Here is a 19,820-nt window from a genome sequence, read left to right as displayed (position 1 = left end):
TAACCATCTTGATTTGACAAGAGATTTGTGCTGGCAGAAATAACTGCAAGATATTGCATATTGATCTGAAACACCATCTGAAAAAGGTGGATTGTACTTGTGGAAATACCCACAAAAGGTTTTTTTCTTCATCTGAACCACAACGAACGGGTTCTCCACAATGTGAGTGAAATACTGCCAAAGTGGTGTTAAGCCATTGTGATTCATCCGTGGTATGAGGCGATTTGTCACTGTGAAAACGTTTAGTATGTGTTTTAACCATATCCATCACCTGGAAGAAGTCCCCCCGAAGTTCGAATGGTTGATGTAATCTGAATTAACCTTTGTTCACTCGAAATTACGCCTGGATTTATTCCCAGTAGATTCCGGCTTTATTCAAAGAGAAAGTGAATTATTCATTTGAAATTATGTGTGTATGACGAAACTAATTTTGTCATGCTGTGAACATAATTCCACCCAAATATGTTTATAAAAAAGCATAAGACGACGTTTCTTTTCATTTGGGATGATTACTGTAGAGGTTTTTCATCTGGAACCGCCTCACTGGACGTACCAATATTTACGTCTTACGGGATGTGGTCCACTGCATGGCGGCTTTAAATGATGAGATCCATCTGGCGACTGGTTCATTCGTTGGGTTTTACTTCATACTTAGTAATTTTTCAGTCATTTTTCGCCAAATTGCTGCAGCAACTGAAGTGTGATACCGAAGATTGCGGATCAAGGACCTAGTGCATGTATAGAATGGCCTGGGCTACTTTTACATGTACAGTTGTTGGCCTCAACTTTATAGCCTGAAGGACTTGTGCAGGACAGCGAGATGTGTTGCACGCGCCTTTACTAGATATCGATGCATGGGGACAACTGCATTATGCTGCATTATGCATGGAGTGCATAAGGTAAAGAATAACAACTGATAATTTAAAAAGTTTGTATAACTTTATTGTAATGAATGTAGTTTATACTGCGAAGGGCAAAGCAACAAATTACGCACAAAATGGGACAGGGTATTTTGTTGTGAGATTGGTGTGGAACAAAGGACCTATACTTATACACACTGAATTATTGTGAAAGATTAAAACAACAATTATTATAGGGCTATAAATGTGACTTAGTTAAAGGTGGCTTGGTTTAAAACTCTAATAAAATCATTTTATATAGTTGCATTGCATATGCATGACGAACATTATGGCTCCACCGTTTGTCGATGTATAACATTGCATGTTTTTATTATATTTGTGATAACTGCTCGATGTATAACATTGCATGTTTTTATTATATTTGTGATAATTGCTTCAGCATAAAATTCTCTATAATGTAAATGGTATATGAATTGTGTTAGTATGTCTCGTTTAATTCCATTTTGGGCCAACTTACATATAGCCTATTCGGTTCCAGAATGAGAATGATATCACTGTTCCTCTGTAGGTGTTTCTGAGAAAGTCTCGAAAGTCTTCAGAAAATCTCGCAAGCCTTTAGAAAGTGTCCATAGAATATGTCGAAAACCTACAGAAACTTTAAAAAGCCTACAGGATTGATATATGAGGAAGTTTTAAAATAAGAATGAAGCTGCCGTCCATTCTATGCACCTTACATTCCCGTGTTGTGAAACCAAAGTTTTATCTGATTATTGGCAGCTTTTTTCTTAGTGGGATGTGGGATTTTTAAAAAATTTCTAATTATTATCAGTATTAAATGGTATGTTTCGTAAGCTAAGCCATGGCTTAATTATATGTCATAATCATGTATACAAGGTTTAATTTATGCAGAGGTTCAGCATTTCACGTACAGCTATGTTATTTTTAGACGCAGGTGTGCATTTATTTTAGCCTACTTTCAAAATATTAAACTATACTCTGAGTTGGGGGTCTTTGTGGCCGATGTGCATGCTCAGCGTGAGACAATGACCCTGGATGCTGGGAGTTCAAGCCCTGCTCATGCTGGTTTCCTATCCCACCGTACGTGGGAAGTTCTGCCAGCAGCGTGCGAATGATCGTGGGTTTCCCCTTGGCTCTGGCCGGTTTCCTCCCACCATAATACTGGCCGCCGTGGTGTGAGTGAAATGTTTTTGAGTATAGGGTACGGCGTAAAACACTTAAGTAGACCTAAATAAATAAATAAATAAATAAATGTGAGTGGCGCAACATTCGGATTAGTGCTTAATCTACGCTCCGAAAACTTGTCCTTTGTGAAAAAACATTGACTCAGACTGTATGTTGTAAAAAAAGCTTGTGCGCCGGAACATGTGCAGCAGTACAAGTGAACAAAGTCGATTTATAATGGTGACGCCCACCTACTGCGACGTCATCAAAACTTAAACTGCGCATGACTGAACTTAACGACAGGGTGATTTCCGCTTCTAAAACTGGATCGCGGAAACCAGTGGATGGGTGCGAGTCTAGAGTGACTAAAACTTAGTCAAACAAACGGCCTGACAGGACATGGTCACGTCCTGTGTGATTTTCTCTAACTTCTGTGTGTGTGGAGTGTTGGAATATATCGAAAAGGAGGTTGTTGTTTGCCGAGCTACAATACGAACAGGTGGTTAGTTGGAAAATACCTTATGAAGAAAGCGGCCGATAAAGGAAGTTTGACAGGTTGCCGATAAGCGTTGACTCATCAACAATGGTAAGATGGGGAGGAATGAACAGTAGTTGATAAAGTTATGTCTTATTTGATGAAAATTAGCTCCATAACCAGAAAACAAAGGATATAAGCAACGCCCACGTATTCGTTGTAGAGCTAGGATATGTCCTGATACTGTGATAGAAGTTTAAACATTGACAATATTATTTTACATATATTTTGAACAATCGTGTGCACTGTTTTGTAATCAATGGGTGAAAAATATTATAATGTAATCTGATGATATTGTAGTTCCAGTTTTAATAATAGTCATGGCGCCGTTTGCTGTAGGTTACTGGTAATGTATATAGCTGTTTGTTACCAACATCTCGATATTAGTGACTTTTAATTGCCATCTCTTCTGTCAAGGGCCTCTGTGGCGGGTGGTGGTGGGGGGTGGGGTGGTAGCACGCCAGTGCGGCGCAATGAGCCAGCAGCCTCTCACCAATGCGAGTTGAAGTCCAGCTCATGCTGGCTTCTCTATGGCCGTTAGTGGGAAGGTCTGTCAGCAACCTGTGGATAGTTGTGGCTTTCCCCTTGGCTCTGGCTGGTTTCCTTCCAATTTAATGCTGGCCGTCGTCGTATAAATGAATTATTTTTGAGTACGGCGTAAAACACCAGTCAAATAAAATGAATAAAAAATCTCTCGTCAAATATATACATCAGTTTCGGTAAAGTTACCCCACTAGTCGACATAGACCTGTGAGGCTGTGTAGTTGTGACTCATCTGATTGCTCAATTGCCATTGACATGTCACAGTGTACATTACTTCATAAAGCTTATATATTTAGTGAATTGCATGTATAAATATTGGTTTGGCCTTGAGATTTAATGACTGTATATTATGAAAGATTACATTCAGACACAGAAGAACCACTGTTCAACTACTGAACAGGAACAGGGGTCAGTTGTTCAAAAGTTTAATAAAGTTACACCATAAGTCTTAATACCAGTCTCATCCTAATATGAATTAAACGACACTTAAGTCTGAACTGATGTTAATATGAGCTTCTCAGTATATGCACTTTTTAACAACTGGGTTGTCTTGCAGCAGCTGCACTTGAGCATTGCATTTATGTAAACAACATTTCAGTGCTGTTGGCTGTAGTAAGTACTGGCACAGTTTGTCTCTGAGATAGCTCAGACATTGGAAGTGGCATTATGATCGACCATTTGTAATTCAAATGCCAACATCTGAGCCAACTGGGACTATATTCAGTGGGCTATGGGTATGCAGATTTGATATTTTCCCAGCAGGATATACTACTACCTGTGAAAGAAATGCAGTAACCATCGTGAATAGATAAAGCGATTTCTGACAGTGAAATTAGAATGGTCATATTTTGTCCAAGATTGATACTGACAGATAGTTTTCAAAAATCCATTTAACTTTATGTGAGAAGTGTCACCTGGGATGTGATTGTGTTTACTATGCACCATTTTTATTTATTATGTTCTTTTGGTATAAAATTCAGTTTCACATGTCATTGGGAGGGACAAAGAAAATTATCTATCAATTAATGCTGGCGTTGTTAAGTGGACTATGTTGGCATACTTTTTTATTTTGATAAAAAGTAAACTTGTATTAAGAAGGACTTAATTATGTTGTAATTACATGTAGTTTGTGGCCTGTATTAAAAACACTGTCGCAGACAAGCCTTTTACTTTAAGCATAATACATAGTTGGCCAGTTCAGTCAATAATTGTCTGACATATTTGTACAGTACTGGTAATACATTTAAGACTAACAGGGTAGGATTGTCATTTTTTTTTTATCTTAAGTGACCTTGTTTTGTGTATGCCATAATTAATGAAAAAAGTTGGTTGAGATGATTGGTAGAATTGATATGACAGGATCTAATTACGTTAAAAGATTGCCTTTGGAGGAAAGCGGATTGTTTGTGCTAAAACAAAAATGCAACCTTGCAATGTCATTACTGTAAAAATTATGTATATTATATATAGATTATACTGTACTATACATGTACATGTTTGATATACACTTTAAGTTGCACATTTTAATTGAGAAATCTACAGTTAATATCTGAATATACATATACATGTATATAGGGGCCTGCATATATTGGAAAGTAATCTATGCTACATATATTTTTTGTACACGTATGCATATATATGTATATGCACTAGATTTTTAAGATCGATAGAATTTGAGTGAAATATTCTTGACTGTATACAATGAATAGTTTATATAACATTCAAATGAATAAAAATACTTTACAGTTTGTCACAGATGCTAGAACCACAACTGAATTGATTAATGGAATGCCATTTGATCACATTACCTGCAACAGTTTTATATGAATATGCTTGTAATTGCATAAGTGCATATGTCCCTAGAGTGATACTAACAATGATCAGTGTTCACAATTGTGCTTAATGCTGAATAGAGCTACATTTAGAATCCCATCCAATCAATCCTTAAGTATTTGCCAGTTTCCTTCAAATGTATAAATTTACAAGTAGCATTTGTTTAAAGATTCACACACATGTTCACCTTCATTTCACTTCATTGTATGTAACCAACAGAATACAGAAATATTATTTAAACACCAAGGTGCAATCCTGTTGACAGTATTTTTGGTGCTAAATGGTTGATCGAGTATCTGCTATACATGTACATCGTATGTATGTATAAATATGTCTACCCATAAAATATGCAGCATTGAAGCATTTTGTTCATTTATAAGAATAGGTTGAGTGGTAGAATTATATCAAGCCTTATTGAGGGGATGCATAATGTATAGGAAAGTGCTTCATTGTGGTTAAAGGTGTAACAAACGGTCTTTGTTTTATACATACTGTATGGTCTTGTATCTACATTCACAGACAGCATTGCTGTCAGTAGCATATATACAGGTGTGAAATAGTTTCCTGAAGTCATGCTATTCTACTTGAAGTGAGGAATAGGGAACAATTATTTCTTAAATTTGACGAGTGATGTATTTAATTCCTTGTCACTTTCACTGATAAAACATGATTTTATTGAGGAAATAACTCTTTTCTTAACACAAGATTCTGTTTCCTTGTTAAATTTATTTTATGATTGTATGTACATACATATGTTAATAATATCGTGATGTGACCAGAGAACTACATTGTGCATCCATAACTTACATGTTCATGGGCCTTCAAGGCCTGAAGCCTATCATGATAGACCTCATGGACCAACACAGACCATATTTTATGTACATGGATCTTCACAGGATTCAAGCTATGATTAATTATATCTTATATCTACGTCAGTATTACTAGTTTTTTTTAGTGTTTATAAGGGTTCTTTATTTATTTCACATTCATGGAAAACCTGATGTAGACCCGCTAACGTGGTAAATGTATCACCGGTTATAAAGAAGTTGACCATATAATGTGAAACAAGGAAACTTTTTTTCTAACATTTACATGTTGCACTGTGAGATCATACATTCATCACCACAACTTCAGCATTTGTTGATTATTCAGACATGTGAATAGATAAGTCCAGGCTAGTAGAACTCTTTAATATGCAAGTTGAAAAGATGATGGATTTAAGGTTTTCATTTCGTCAGTGTTTGTGTTTTACCGTTACAAACCACGTATATGCTGTGCAAAAAGCATGCAAAGACGTACATTCACTTTTACGTTGCAAGCAGCCATCTTGGCCAGCCGATTCACTTTGTGGGCATGAATTGGACAGCCATGTAAATGGTAGTGTTTCTACCTGTCTGTAGCTTGTAGCCCATAGAATTCACAGACTTCAACTGACTTGCTTAAGTGGCATTTAGAAGTCGGTGAGGAGATACACTGGACAAGGCATTCTTATGGATGTACAACTTCTTGGTTTATTTAACACAACGTTTCGATGCAGATACTAGCATCGTTATCAAGTGAATGACATCAAAATTACTACTGCGCTTATATATAGCAAGAGGAGCAAATGTCAACAGATAAAACAAAAAGAGGGTAAACAGTCCTCAGGGGGTTAAGGTGTCCTGGGGTGGGTGTTGGGGTACTGACTAGGCTCGGTGGGGTTCCTGAGCGGTTTGGAGGATTAGCAGATCATAAGCTGAGGGGAGGTAGATGCCGTGATCTCTGTTCAGGCTGGGCTTTAATCTCTTAATCTGGATGGCTTCCTGTAGTTTTCGTTTCTTCCAATGGGGCTGATTCATGTTCAGTGTCCTGACTGTATTCCAGTTGATGTTGTGGGATGGGTTTTCATGTATGTGGTCAGATATGGCAGATTTGGAGTCAAGTTTCTGTACTGATGATTGGTGTTCTTTAATTCTGGTTTGAAGCGGTCTGCCTGTTTCACCTATGTAGGAGTTGTTGCAACTGCATTTTAATTGGTAGACAACTCCTTTGGGTGGTTGGGGTTTGGTTGGTGTCTTCTTTCCTGAATTTTGTCCCAACCACCAAAACCATACCCAAGGATGACTTCATCGTAGACATCGAAGAAGGCCTTCAACAACTAGCACCCGGGGGCCACATCGACTACCTCCGCCACCAGATAGCATCCCTACTGGATAAAGCACAACCCCAACGAACCAACCTAACTAAAGAAGAAAGCAGAGCCCTGGTCGAACTGAAGAAAGACAAGTCCATAACCATAGCACCAACTGATAAAGGAAAAGCCGCAGCCATTCTTGACAAAACAGATTTTAACAAGCTGGTAGACAACTTACTAACAGACCAGTCCACATACCGAACCCTGAAAACTGACCCCACCAACAAGTACGACCGGCAACACAGATCCCTCCTGAACCAACTCAAAACCAGTGGTGAGATCACACCTGAAATCCAACGAAAGTTAACAGTGCAACACCCCCGTGCACCGTATGCCCGTGCAACCATCAAAATCCACAAGGACCCTGTAAAAGCCAGGTTACTGATATGCTCCAGAGGAACTGTCTTCTATAACACTGCCCAGTACCTCACGAGACTACTATCACTATGGTCTAAGGCTGCCGACTCCTTTATCAAAGACTCAGCTGACTTCTGTAACAAAATACGTCAGATCAATGAACCCTGCAAACTTGTGAGCTACGACGTTATTGACCTATTTACCAATGTCCCAACCAGCCAAGCCCTAGATGTGATAAGAGATAAGATAACAACCACACCACCGACGACATCCCTATCCCCAGATAATATCATCCGCCTACTGGACTGTTGCCTGTCATCCACTTACTTCACTTGGGGTGACACAATTTATGAGCAGATCCATGGCCTCCCCATGGGATCCCCACTATCCCCGATTGTCTCCGAGATCTACCTGACTGAACTAGAGAACAAAGCCTTAGCCACGTCACCCATCCAGCCCATCTGTTGGATGCGAAAAGTGGACGATACCTTCGTCGCACTTCAACACCACCAAGATCCATCTGCCTTACTTGACCACCTAAATTCACAACACCAACGCATCAAATTCACCATGGAAACTGAGAAAGATCAACAAATACCATTCCTAGATGTCCACGTGAAGAGAACAGCAGACGCGCTCCAAACCACAGTGTACCGCAAACCGACCCACTCCGACCAGTACATCCACTACAAGTCCAACCACCCGCCCAAAACCAAAACCGGCATCATCTCCACCCTCACAAAGAGAGCTAAACTCATCTGTAACAGCAACTTAGACGAAGAGATCCAACACCTGCGTACAGTTTTCACTCACCTGAATGGATACCCAGCAGACCAAGTAAATAAAACCATCCAGAAGTACTCGCAACGTGAACTCAATCAACAGCCTAGAGTCCACGTGGAAGGCCCCGGTATACGAATCAACCTCCCCTACATTGGTCCAACCAGCCACAAAATAGCCCGCCTAATAAAACAGTCAACTGGAATAGAAACAGTCTTCAGAAGCCTGACCACACTAAAGACCCACCTACATGCCACAGGAAAGAAGACACCAACCAAACCCCAACCACCCAAAGGAGTTGTCTACCAATTAAAATGCAGTTGCAACAACTCCTACATAGGTGAAACAGGCAGACCGCTTCAAACCAGAATTAAAGAACACCAATCATCAGTACAGAAACTTGACTCCAAATCTGCCATATCTGACCACATACATGAAAACCCATCCCACAACATCAACTGGAATACAGTCAGGACACTGAACATGAATCAGCCCCATTGGAAGAAACGAAAACTACAGGAAGCCATCCAGATTAAGAGATTAAAGCCCAGCCTGAACAGAGATCACGGCATCTACCTCCCCTCAGCTTATGATCTGCTAATCCTCCAAACCGCTCAGGAACCCCACCGAGCCTAGTCAGTACCCCAACACCCACCCCAGGACACCTTAACCCCCTGAGGACTGTTTACCCTCTTTTTGTTTTATCTGTTGACATTTGCTCCTCTTGCTATATATAAGCGCAGTAGTAATTTTGATGTCATTCACTTGATAACGATGCTAGTATCTGCATCGAAACGTTGTGTTAAATAAACCAAGAAGTTGTACATCCATAAGAATGCCTTGTCCAGACTTCAACTGAGTAACTAAGTTTTCAACAAAATTTTAAGTGAAATACAACATATGTAAAGAAAATTTTTTACAAAAGTTGCCCGCTGGTCATTTTATACTCTCAAATTCTTGGCCTCTCTTTGAAACCTGGCTATTTTGGTCTTAATCTTAATTTTAGCATCGTTGCATCTTTTTATGAAGAGATACCCCAAGAAATAAAATGTAGTATTAGATACAATAAGGGTACCCATTATATGCAATTACCAGAACTTGAATGTGAAATTGAATGGTACTTACAGCCCCATATAGGGCCTATTTGTTTTAAACTTTGTTATCGTGGTCACCACACAAGTGGTTCGAGGTACATGTATCTACTAGCGTACTGTGAAAGTATTGATCTTGCATACTTGACAGAGGTGTATAAACTTTTGTGTAATAAGTCTGATTTCTTGGTGAGAAATAGAGGTTTATATTGTGCCAATTTCTGCATGTTCAATGAAGTGGTAAGTAAATGAAGAAATAGGATACCTGTCAATGTGTATTCTGAATGACGTATGAATTCCATTGCTAAACGAATGGTAAAGTACCAGCGCACGTTTTTTTAATGTAGGTGTAAGTGACTAGGTTTTGTTAAACACGTTTGGATAAAGGGTTCAGGATCTGTCTTTATTTTCTCTGCATTTTATTGCCAGAGACAGACGTTGACTTAAGTGTATAAGTATGAATGATGATGATAACTACGTGTGGGGACCTACGTGGCCAAGGAAGTTAGAACTCCAGCATGGCACAATAACCCAGGAGCCTCTCATCAGTGAAGTTGCTGAGTTCATGTCTAGCTCACACTGCTTTCCTCTCCGGCCATACGTGTATGGTTGTGGGTTTCCCCAGGGTTTCCCCCCACCATGATGATGGCAGTCGCCTTATAATTGGTTTATTTTCAAGTACGGTGTGAAAAGAAAACATCAGTATTAAGTGTATATGTGATTCTATCAACATTTTGGTCTATCCTTTGACTTCAGACGTGTTCTTTTTCTGGTTGCAGCCGTACCATTGGCAGAGTCACAATGTCAAGCGCAGTGGCGTGGATGACATGGTTCTTCTGGGGAAGATCAACGAGGAGGCCATTACAGAGAATCTCAAAAAGAGGTTCATGGACGACTGCATTTATGTATCCTTTGCCAGTAGAACACTGCATATGCACATACCCTAAATGACCTAAAATTTTGCCTACAAGAGTGCATTTTTAGAGGCAAATAAATGTGATTTTACGGTAGTTACCGACAGTCATTTACCTGTGTTTGTGACAGCCCACGCATTGTCTCGTCTAAACCTGCCTGAACTTGCAAAACTCCTGCAATGTTGATTGGGTATACCCTAAAAGACCTAAAATTTTGCCCACACAATTTTTGTGCATTTTTAGAGGCAAATAAATGCCACAAATTATTAGTTTGGGTGATGACACTTACAATTTACCAGTAGAATATCATCCCTTCTTCCAAGCTAACCTTATAACACCTTTCTAAAGTCAATAGGACCAGGAAATTTGGGCAAGGTAGTCATGGATGAAATTTACGGTCATTTAGGGTATATTTTGTATATATGTTTAATTTTATGATTGGAACCCAGGGGGTTCCTGGAATGTCAGGTTTTCAGGAAGGAGAGTTAGCTACATGTAACCTAATTCTTCAACCTTTTCAACCACCTCTGCGACCAACATTTCCAAAGGCTTTGAGAGGACTACATGTATGGGTTGTACAGAAATAAGTTGCACAGTTTTATCAAACCTGCATCTTTAGTGACACAAAGAAATAGAGTAGATTTCATGATCTACTCAATTGACCACTCCTGGGTCCCTAACATTGAGAAGCTTTCAAAACACTGCTATCCATATACATGAAGGTGAATTATTTCTCTAGATGGCATCTTGCCAATGAAATTGAGAATTTGAATTTATGATTTGTCTCCACAGTGCAGTGTGAGACATTACTTATATGCGTGTACATGTTGAGACAGTTTTTCAGAAAAATGACCATGTGTCAACTGTAGGCCTACATAAACATGCATTTAAAAGTGTACATCTCCAGCTGTTATTGTTATGTTAACTATCACATTGTTTATTAAACAATCACAACTAAAGTTATATAAACTGAGAGAATCAAATATAAACTATAAGTTTACCTTTTAACGTGGATATGACGGGGATAAATTGTCTCACTTATTAAACTTATTGCTCATCTTCCTGTAATGATTAAATAATGAAATGTTTGAGATGTTATCTGGGCGATATCTTAGTCTGTAAAATGGATCATAACATGGTTACAAATCTGCAATCTACATTGTTAATTGCAGAGAGGGTGCTGTGCGCGGTGGTGGTGTTAGCATGCCAGCGCGGCACAATGACCCAGGAGACTCCCACCAATGCAGTCTCTGTGAGTTCAAGTCCAGCTCATGCTGGCTTCCTCTGCTGTCGTATGTGGGAAAGTATGCCAGCAAGCTGTGTACAGTAATGGGTTTCCTCCCACCATAATGTTGGTTGCCGTTGTGTAAGTGAAATATTCTTGAGTATGGCATAAAACACCAATCAAATAAATAAATAAAAGTCAGTAACATATACTTATGAGGAAATATGTGTTTATGCAAACAGACATGTAAAAATTGATATGACTATGATAATAATTTAGGGTTTTCTGTGGATATAAATGTGCAGTACACATGGCAAAACCTTGGTACACCGTACTCCATGAATGCTCCAATAGTAGTACTTTTACTGTAACACATTAACTATAGCACATGGTGTCATTCAAATATCATTGTTAATGATTGTACAGTCGCATGTAACTGTTAACGTAGCTTTCATTCCTCTGTGTCTTTGTTTCAAAACAATAAGAAAATAACTGCTATAAATCCATATAGGTGTAGGTCTACTTTGTTCATGTGACATCGGGAAACATCAAACATAAATATATTTTTTTATTATGTGTTGACTAATTGTCCTAATACTTCTACTGTTATTATGGAGTGTACCATTACCTCGTTCAGACGGCCAAAATTTAAACCGGATCAAATCTGAACCGGTTTAAATCGAAGCCAGTTGTAAAAATGCGTGCATTCAAACGACCCTGTGGTCAAGCGGGTTTTAAGCCAGTTTAGGGATTACGGTCACATTGATTGCAGTGTCGTCCTGACCTCCAGGTATTGGGGGCATTTCATCTGTTCACACGACGCAGATAGACTGGCTCAAGTCCTGAAACTGGCCAGAAGCAGGGTCAAAAAACTGGATTAAATACCCCCGCTTTGCGTTCACATGAGCAACGTCAAACTGGCTCAAAGCCACTTTCGGATTTAAACCAGTTTAACTTTGCCCGTGTGAACAGGGTATGACGCCCGTGTGAACGGGGTATAATTGACTCAGTTCTCATTGGTCATTGATATGAAACTACAGTGCACCAGCTCCAGTACATGTAGAAAGTATTCATATATATGCTAATATTCAACACATAGACGTGTTTATAATCTCTTGAGCCTGGATCAGACTAATTAAATCAGCCTAATCAGGGGCGTGAAGATTCATCTGATAATGTCTTATGAGGACTTACATATCAGATAGCATGATCATACTGTTGGATTGACTGGCAGTGCAGTATTACACATGGCATAGACACTGTCGGATGTAGACAGTGCAGTGTACAAGTGTGTCTATTTAACATAAGGGCGATGCACCTCTTCAAATACATGTACATGTACGTGTAGCTCTTCTTTAGAAGACAGCCACTTTGCAGAATGTTCCTGAATCATTATAAACAGACCCATCAGGGACTTCATTGATCTTGTGCAGAGAATTTCCCCTCTAAAATAAATCTTCATGTATACACATTATCAGTTCAAGTAAAATATAGGCAGTGTATGTAAGCATAAAGGGAGGTAGGGGAAATAGAAATAATAACAAGTGATATTTCTGTTGATTACTTTGATGTTGAAAATGTGTCATTTAGTTGCAATTCCTTTATGAATTGTGTCACATATTAAGCTCAGTCTTATGTATACATGATTGATTACATTAAGAAGCTGTAATTTGAGCCTGGGGGAAGAAAAAACCCCAAAAAAACAGGCACTTGGTATCTGGAATTGAGATGGTACATTGTCCTTGATGACCTTTGTCTAAATAGGCATATTGAGGAAATAAATTTATTACCTTGTTTTCACAGAATTATCAGTGTATGATGATATCTCCAGTTGAAAATGTGTACTTGTATACCACACATAGGCTTGTACATGTAGGATGTAGGATTAGGTGGTTGCCGTGGTGAATGGATGTGGAACTTCTGCATGCCCCATCTTAATGGTGCGTGTGCACCTCTGCAGTTACATGTACATCCATTTCCATGTCTTGTTGTACATATGCTGTATTATAAATGTTTATTCCATGTTAATCTGCTGCATTCACGTGCGTGTTTATAGCTCTCCGGAGTTACAGTTTCTCTGTGTTTGTTGGGTGTATCACGTTCCACCTATAGTGCACCACTCGTGTGTGAATAGCTAGCACATTCAGGCTTTACCCAATGTTGAATAATGGTTGGTGGCCATAAGCATGGCTGTGTTTGGTTGCAACACACATCACATTTAACTTGTGGTGCAGTAAGATATGCATGTCGAGCATGTTTACTTCCTATGCTTTACTTGTTGTATGCATTCTTACAGCTTGCCCTTGTGTTTTATGTTAATGAGTCAGGTTGCCTTTTGATTGTAGACTCGGCTGTCATTACTGACTCATGCCTATATTACTGCCATGTCATAGTATTATGCTAAAGCTACATATACATGCCTGGAAAGTTTTTTTTTACCAGGTGCAGGACTTATCAGCCAACTTTCCAGCTATTCACATAATTGGAGACAAGCACATGCACCGGCAGCAGTGTTATTTACCTAACAGCTTTGTCTGTTTATATGAAGGATAATTTTTGTAAGGCGTGTGTATTTGTGAAATTTGCAAGATTAAGAGGATGAAATATTCTGGAGTAAAAATAAATAAATAAATAAATTACTAGTACCATTGCAAGTGTGTGAATATAGGTTTGCATTTTGAATATGCATCCGTCTGGGATTGTGAACATTTTGTCCATCATGTTTTTACCGCAGTTGTCTGCCGTATCATTTGTTAGTCGTAGTTTGTGTCCCCCACATGATGGTGATAGCTTGGCTGCATCTTAATTGTAAGACCCACATGAAGAGGGAAGAGAGGTGTAAAACCTGACCGGGAAGTGGTGATGTGTGTGCCACCAGGGCTCTCCTCAGGGATTAAAAGGCTGTTTTGTGTCATATTTACATAATTTTATAAAGAAAACCAGTTCGTGAGTCTTTTCCCCAGTTGTATGTATCTTTTACAAAATTGTGAAAAGAAATTGTTGTGGTATACATGGGCTCCTCTTTATAGGTACATGTACTTAAGTATGTCAGAGTGTATATGTACATGTGCACAGGAATTGTATATGGGGACATTGATTGTACATGGCATGCACTTCAGGCAACAGGCCCCATGGTGTCCTAATGGTTAGAGCTTGTGTCTCAAAGTTGGGAGATGCAGGATCTAACCTGGGTGGGGTCATACAGAAGACTTTAAACATGATACTTGGTGCTGCCTTGCCTAACTTAGAGGGGTTAGAGAGGTTAGAGCAAGGAAGCATGACTGATTGGTCCAGTGTCAGTATAATGTGACAGGGTGTGGTGTCATGTCTGGTGTCTTTGGCGTGATTCATATAATGTGACTGGGTGCGGTGTCATGTCTGGTGTTGTTGGCGGGATTCACGTTTATGTATATACTGTACTTCAACGAAGTTTGATCTGTAAAATTACTTTTCAGATGCACATAAAATGATACTTGCCAGCATAAGAAATCAATCAATCTGCACAAAAATACTCAAAATGCACAAAATGTGTCACTTGAAAAAAGCCTAAACTGTTAGGGTGAAATACAGTATATACATGTATATATAGGTACTCATGTGAATATACGTGCATTGATCTGTGTTGCATGTACAATTTCTAAAATAACTGTGCACGCAAGTTTATCTGTTGTGACCTACACCATACCTATATAGATGATGGACATGTATTGTGTGTGGCATGCAATAGTCTGAGGGATGTGTGTTAAACCTGATCAGGTAGTCTAATTAGTTCTGGCTAACTTACTGTGCATTTATGTATGGTTATAATGTACATAGACACCCATGTATATATATGTATATTTGTACCAGCATATAAGAGTGACTTCATTATAGAGGAATGTGGAACTCTTTATACTTTCTGTATTGTTTAGTGGGTTCATGTGTTCAAATAGGTACATGTGGCGTGTATAAGGGGAGAAAAAAATGCAATCATTCAACAGTGTGGGTCAAACATGGTGAATTTAGCCTTCGTCAGGCACAACTCACCGTGAAGTGTATCTGTTAGACCATGTACATGTAATGTCTCGATGCTATGTGTAGTGGAGGCTATTACCCTTATTCTGCAACCTTTTCGCACATGAAAGAGCAACTTTCAGTGCACTTTATGAACCCTTTTAACTTGGGTTTGGCAACAAAACTTCATTAGTTCGATCGGTCAGTTTCAGGGCATCATAATTAAGTATTATTTTGTCATCAGCACAGAATAATGCCTTCAGAATATATGCTTGCTGACATGTGATACAGTTGAAGAATTACAGTACTTGTGTATGTACTACAGAACATAAACTGAACAGGTTTAACATATGGGTTATACATATATGTTCATGGAGACTAGAGATAGAGCTTTGATGTACTCACATACATACAACAGTTGTGTGAGGAAGTAACTGCTGCATAGTGCAGCAATTTAATTCTTTTTGAGTTTTGTTTACTGATATATATTGTGTTAGATGCCCTAATTAGGCCTAGCCTTGAACTTTTCTAGGCCATTGAGACCTGGGTTTTTATGAAAATAATAACATTGTTAATAATTCATTGTATTAATAATAATACTTATTTATTATTTATATTGAGCCATTAGAACAACAGTCAATCATTTAGGGTGATAAAAACAGATAGAAAAACTGTGAAAAAAACTAACTATGTACCAGCACATGTAGAGGATTTGCCATATTCAACTAAATGTATATTAAATTGAGATAGTCATATTTGAACCAAACAAACATTTTGGGGGGATTTTTTTACTTATTATCTGGTTAAGCCTTTATGTGAGTATACACCAACATGATGTAATTAACTCAAGGACAGGTTGGTTAAGGGTTTTGTATGGAGATGAATCTTCAAACTTAGCTGCCAAAACAACTACATTTTTAACTTCATTCATTGTGAAAAATAAATTTCATTTCATCTGACGAATTTGGATAATTAACGGCAAGATCAACACAGGGCCTTTTACCCAGATTAGCAGGACAAGTTTTCTGTCACAGTGCTGTACATGAATGTAACCATGGAATGTACCCACATTTGCTGGACAAGTGAAGCCTACTGTCACAGTGCTGTACATGAATGTCACCATGGAATGTACCCAGGGTTGCTGGACAAGCCTTCTGTCACAGTGCTGTACATGAATACATCTATCACCATGGAATGTACCCAAAGTTGCTGGACAAGTCTCCTGTCACAGTACTGTACGTGAATGTCATCATGGAATGTACCCACATTTGCTGGACAAATCTCCTGTCACAGTGCTGTATATAATGTCACCATGGAATATACCTAGAGTTGCTGGACAAGCCTTCTGTCACAGTGCTGTACGTGAATACATGTATCACCATGGAATGTACCCAGAGCTGCTGGACAAGTCTCCTGTCACAGTGCTGTACATGAATGTCACCATGGAATGTACCCAGAGCTGCTGGACAAGTTTTCTGTCACAGTGCTGTACATGAATACATCTATCACCATGGAATGTACCCAGAGCTGCTGGACAAGGCTTCTGTCCTAGTGCTGTTCATGAATGTCACCATGGAATGTACCCAGAGCTGCTGGACAAACCTTCTGTCACAGTGCTGTACGTGAATATCAGCATGGAATGTACCCACATTTGCTGGACAAGTCTCATGTCACAGTGCTGTATATAATGTCACCATGGAATATGCCTAGAGTTGCTGGACAAGCCTTCTGTCACAGTGCTGTACGTGAATACATGTATCACCATGGAATGTACCCAGAGCTGCTGGACAAGTCTCCTGACACAGTGCTGTACATGAATGTCACCATGGAATGTACCCAGAGTTGCTGGACAAGCCTTTTGTCACAGACTGGACAATGAAGCTGTCACATTGCTCTACATGAATGTTGCCATGGAATGTATCCAGACCAGCTGGACAAGCCTTTTGTCACAGACTGGACAGTCCCTCTGTCACAGTGCTGTACATGAATGTCACCATGGAATGTACTCAGAGCTGCTGGACAAACCTTTTGTCACAGACTGGACAAGCCCACTGTTACAGTGCTGTACGTGAATGTGACCATTCAGTGTATTCAGAGAAGCTGACAAGTCTTCTGTTACAGACTGGACAATCCCTCTGTCACAGTGCTGTACATGAATGTCACCATGGAATGGTACCCAGAGCTACTGGACAAGCCTTTTGTCACAGTGCTGTACATGAATACATATATCACCATGGAATGGTACCCAGAGCTACTGGACAAGCCTTTTGTCACAGACTGGACAATCCCTCTGTCACAGTGCTGTACATTCCCATTCAGGGAATCTCTCATGTCTTCTGCCACAGACCGGACAAGTCTTACAGTGCTGTACATGAATACATGTATCACCATGGAATGGTACCCAGAGCTACTGGACAAGCCTTTTGTCACAGACTGGACAATCCCTCTGTCACAGTGCTGTACATTCCCATTCAGGGAATCTCTCATGTCTTCTGCCACAGACCGGACAAGTCTTACAGTGCTGTACATGAATACATGTATCACCATGGAATGGTACCCAGAGCTACTGGACAAGCCTTTTGTCACAGACTGGACAATCCCTCTGTCAGGGAATCTCTCATGTCTTCTGCCACAGACCGGACAAGCCTTACAGTGCTGTACATGAATAACACCATGGAATGTACATAGACCCGCTGGACAAGCCCTCTGTTACAGTGCTGTACGTGAATGTGACCATTCAGTGTATTCAGAGAAGCTGACAAGTCTTCTGTTACAGACTGGACAAGTCTGCTGTTACAGTGCTGTACATGAACGTCACCATGGAATGTACGTAGAAGAGCAGGATAAGTCTTTAAATTGCCACATTGACCTCCAAAATCAGTGAGCTTGCACCCTTATCTGACTAAATGAATGATCTACTGCCTCCTTCCTTATTTCTCAGTGTGGTCTAGATGAGCGTTGAACATGCCAGATAACTTTTTGTGTAGGTTTACCACCAACTCATGCAAACACCTTTTTCATTGTGCAAAATTCAGGACATCGCTCATCTTTAAAAAAAAAATTATTTGGAAACTTACACTGTGTATGTACATAGACATGTACCTCCTAAAAGATTTGAGTGGTCCAGCTGTATCTTTGACTTGTCTAATGTTTGGACAAATAACATGCAACTGTAAGAGCACACATACAAAACAAGGGTAGTACATGCAGTTGAAACCTCTTCATGGGCCTAACTAGATTAGATTGACATATTGGAGTGATAAGTTAGTGGTTGTTTTTTAAGTAGGCAAATATACATGTAGAATGATAATTGAGTGTATTTCTCATGAAGATTGGTGTCTTAAAATACCCACTCAGAAGAATACCAAGGCCTTCAAATGATACTTTTGATGCTTATACAGAAGTTTTCCTGATAGGAAGTTGAATCAAACCTCTTAATTGGTGCTACAAGGTGGATGAATTGATCAGAATCAAGGAAAATAAGCCACTTGTTATTTTTTACAGCTACATTGTAACAATATAGCATCCATGGTGAGTAGGGCTTCAAATGTCATTTGGGTGTAATTGAATCATGTATTCACATGTATTTATATTGATATATCATGTCCTGTAGTTATTTAGACATTGCTGAGTGACAGGTTTAGTCTATCAAAGTCCAGGGACTTGAGTCGTCGTCATATGACTGAAAAATTGTTACGCACGATGTTAAACCCCAAGCACTCAATCACTCACTCACTCCCTCACTTCAGGGACTCGAGCTTCTACTGCTAGACCTGGAAGTGACCTTTATGAGGATTTCTTTAATCAGCCAATCATATAATCATATATTATCTCATTGAGTTAAAACAGAGGCATGGCCATGACTCACTTGAGTGTCCGTATCTGTGTATATATAACAGATTGTGTGCTGTGGTTATGGCATGCGTCTGAGGAAACTTTGAGTTCCTTCCTGCTGTTCTAGATTTAATACACATACTTACACAACAACATTCAGATGATGTGGTTAGAAAAACCTACCCCATTGTCCTTTGTAAACTAGCCAGATGTGAGGTTTGTGTCATTTCTGGTTTCCATAGAAGCATGGTGCGCTATCTATTGCATGTGCCACAACAGACTGAGTTTCTGTGAACATGGGGACAATCTAGATGTAGACTGATTAATACAATATTTGAAGTCTGACTCATTCAGTACAAACAAATGTGTGGCCCAGCCCTAATTGTGTAGTCAATGTGATTAATATTAGTTTTCATTGACCTCAATTTTGGGAGCTGGGCATGGCTTAGTTACATATGATACGTGACTCCCAGTTGTTGACACAAAATGTTCGGGCTCAA

The 19,820-nt window shown here is 39.3% G+C and overlaps 1 protein-coding gene across 1 annotated transcript in view; it reads left to right on the top strand.

Annotated features, from left to right (window-relative positions):
• The first annotated feature begins 2,413 nt into the window (after positions 1 to 2,413).
• Positions 2,414 to 19,820, top strand: part of LOC135474092 (unconventional myosin-Ie-like) — a 50,866-nt gene continuing 33,459 nt past the window's right edge. Inside the window, 2 exon segments of the mRNA XM_064754094.1 lie at positions 2,414 to 2,628; positions 10,134 to 10,259. Coding sequence (XP_064610164.1) covers positions 2,626 to 2,628; positions 10,134 to 10,259 — 129 coding nt within the window. The 5' untranslated portion in view covers positions 2,414 to 2,625.

This window comes from Liolophura sinensis, chromosome 8 (genome assembly GCF_032854445.1).
Source record: "Liolophura sinensis isolate JHLJ2023 chromosome 8, CUHK_Ljap_v2, whole genome shotgun sequence".
NCBI lineage: Eukaryota > Metazoa > Mollusca > Polyplacophora > Chitonida > Chitonidae > Liolophura > Liolophura sinensis.
Note: the sequence above shows the minus strand (reverse complement) of the source record. Positions and strands in the feature narration are given on the sequence as shown.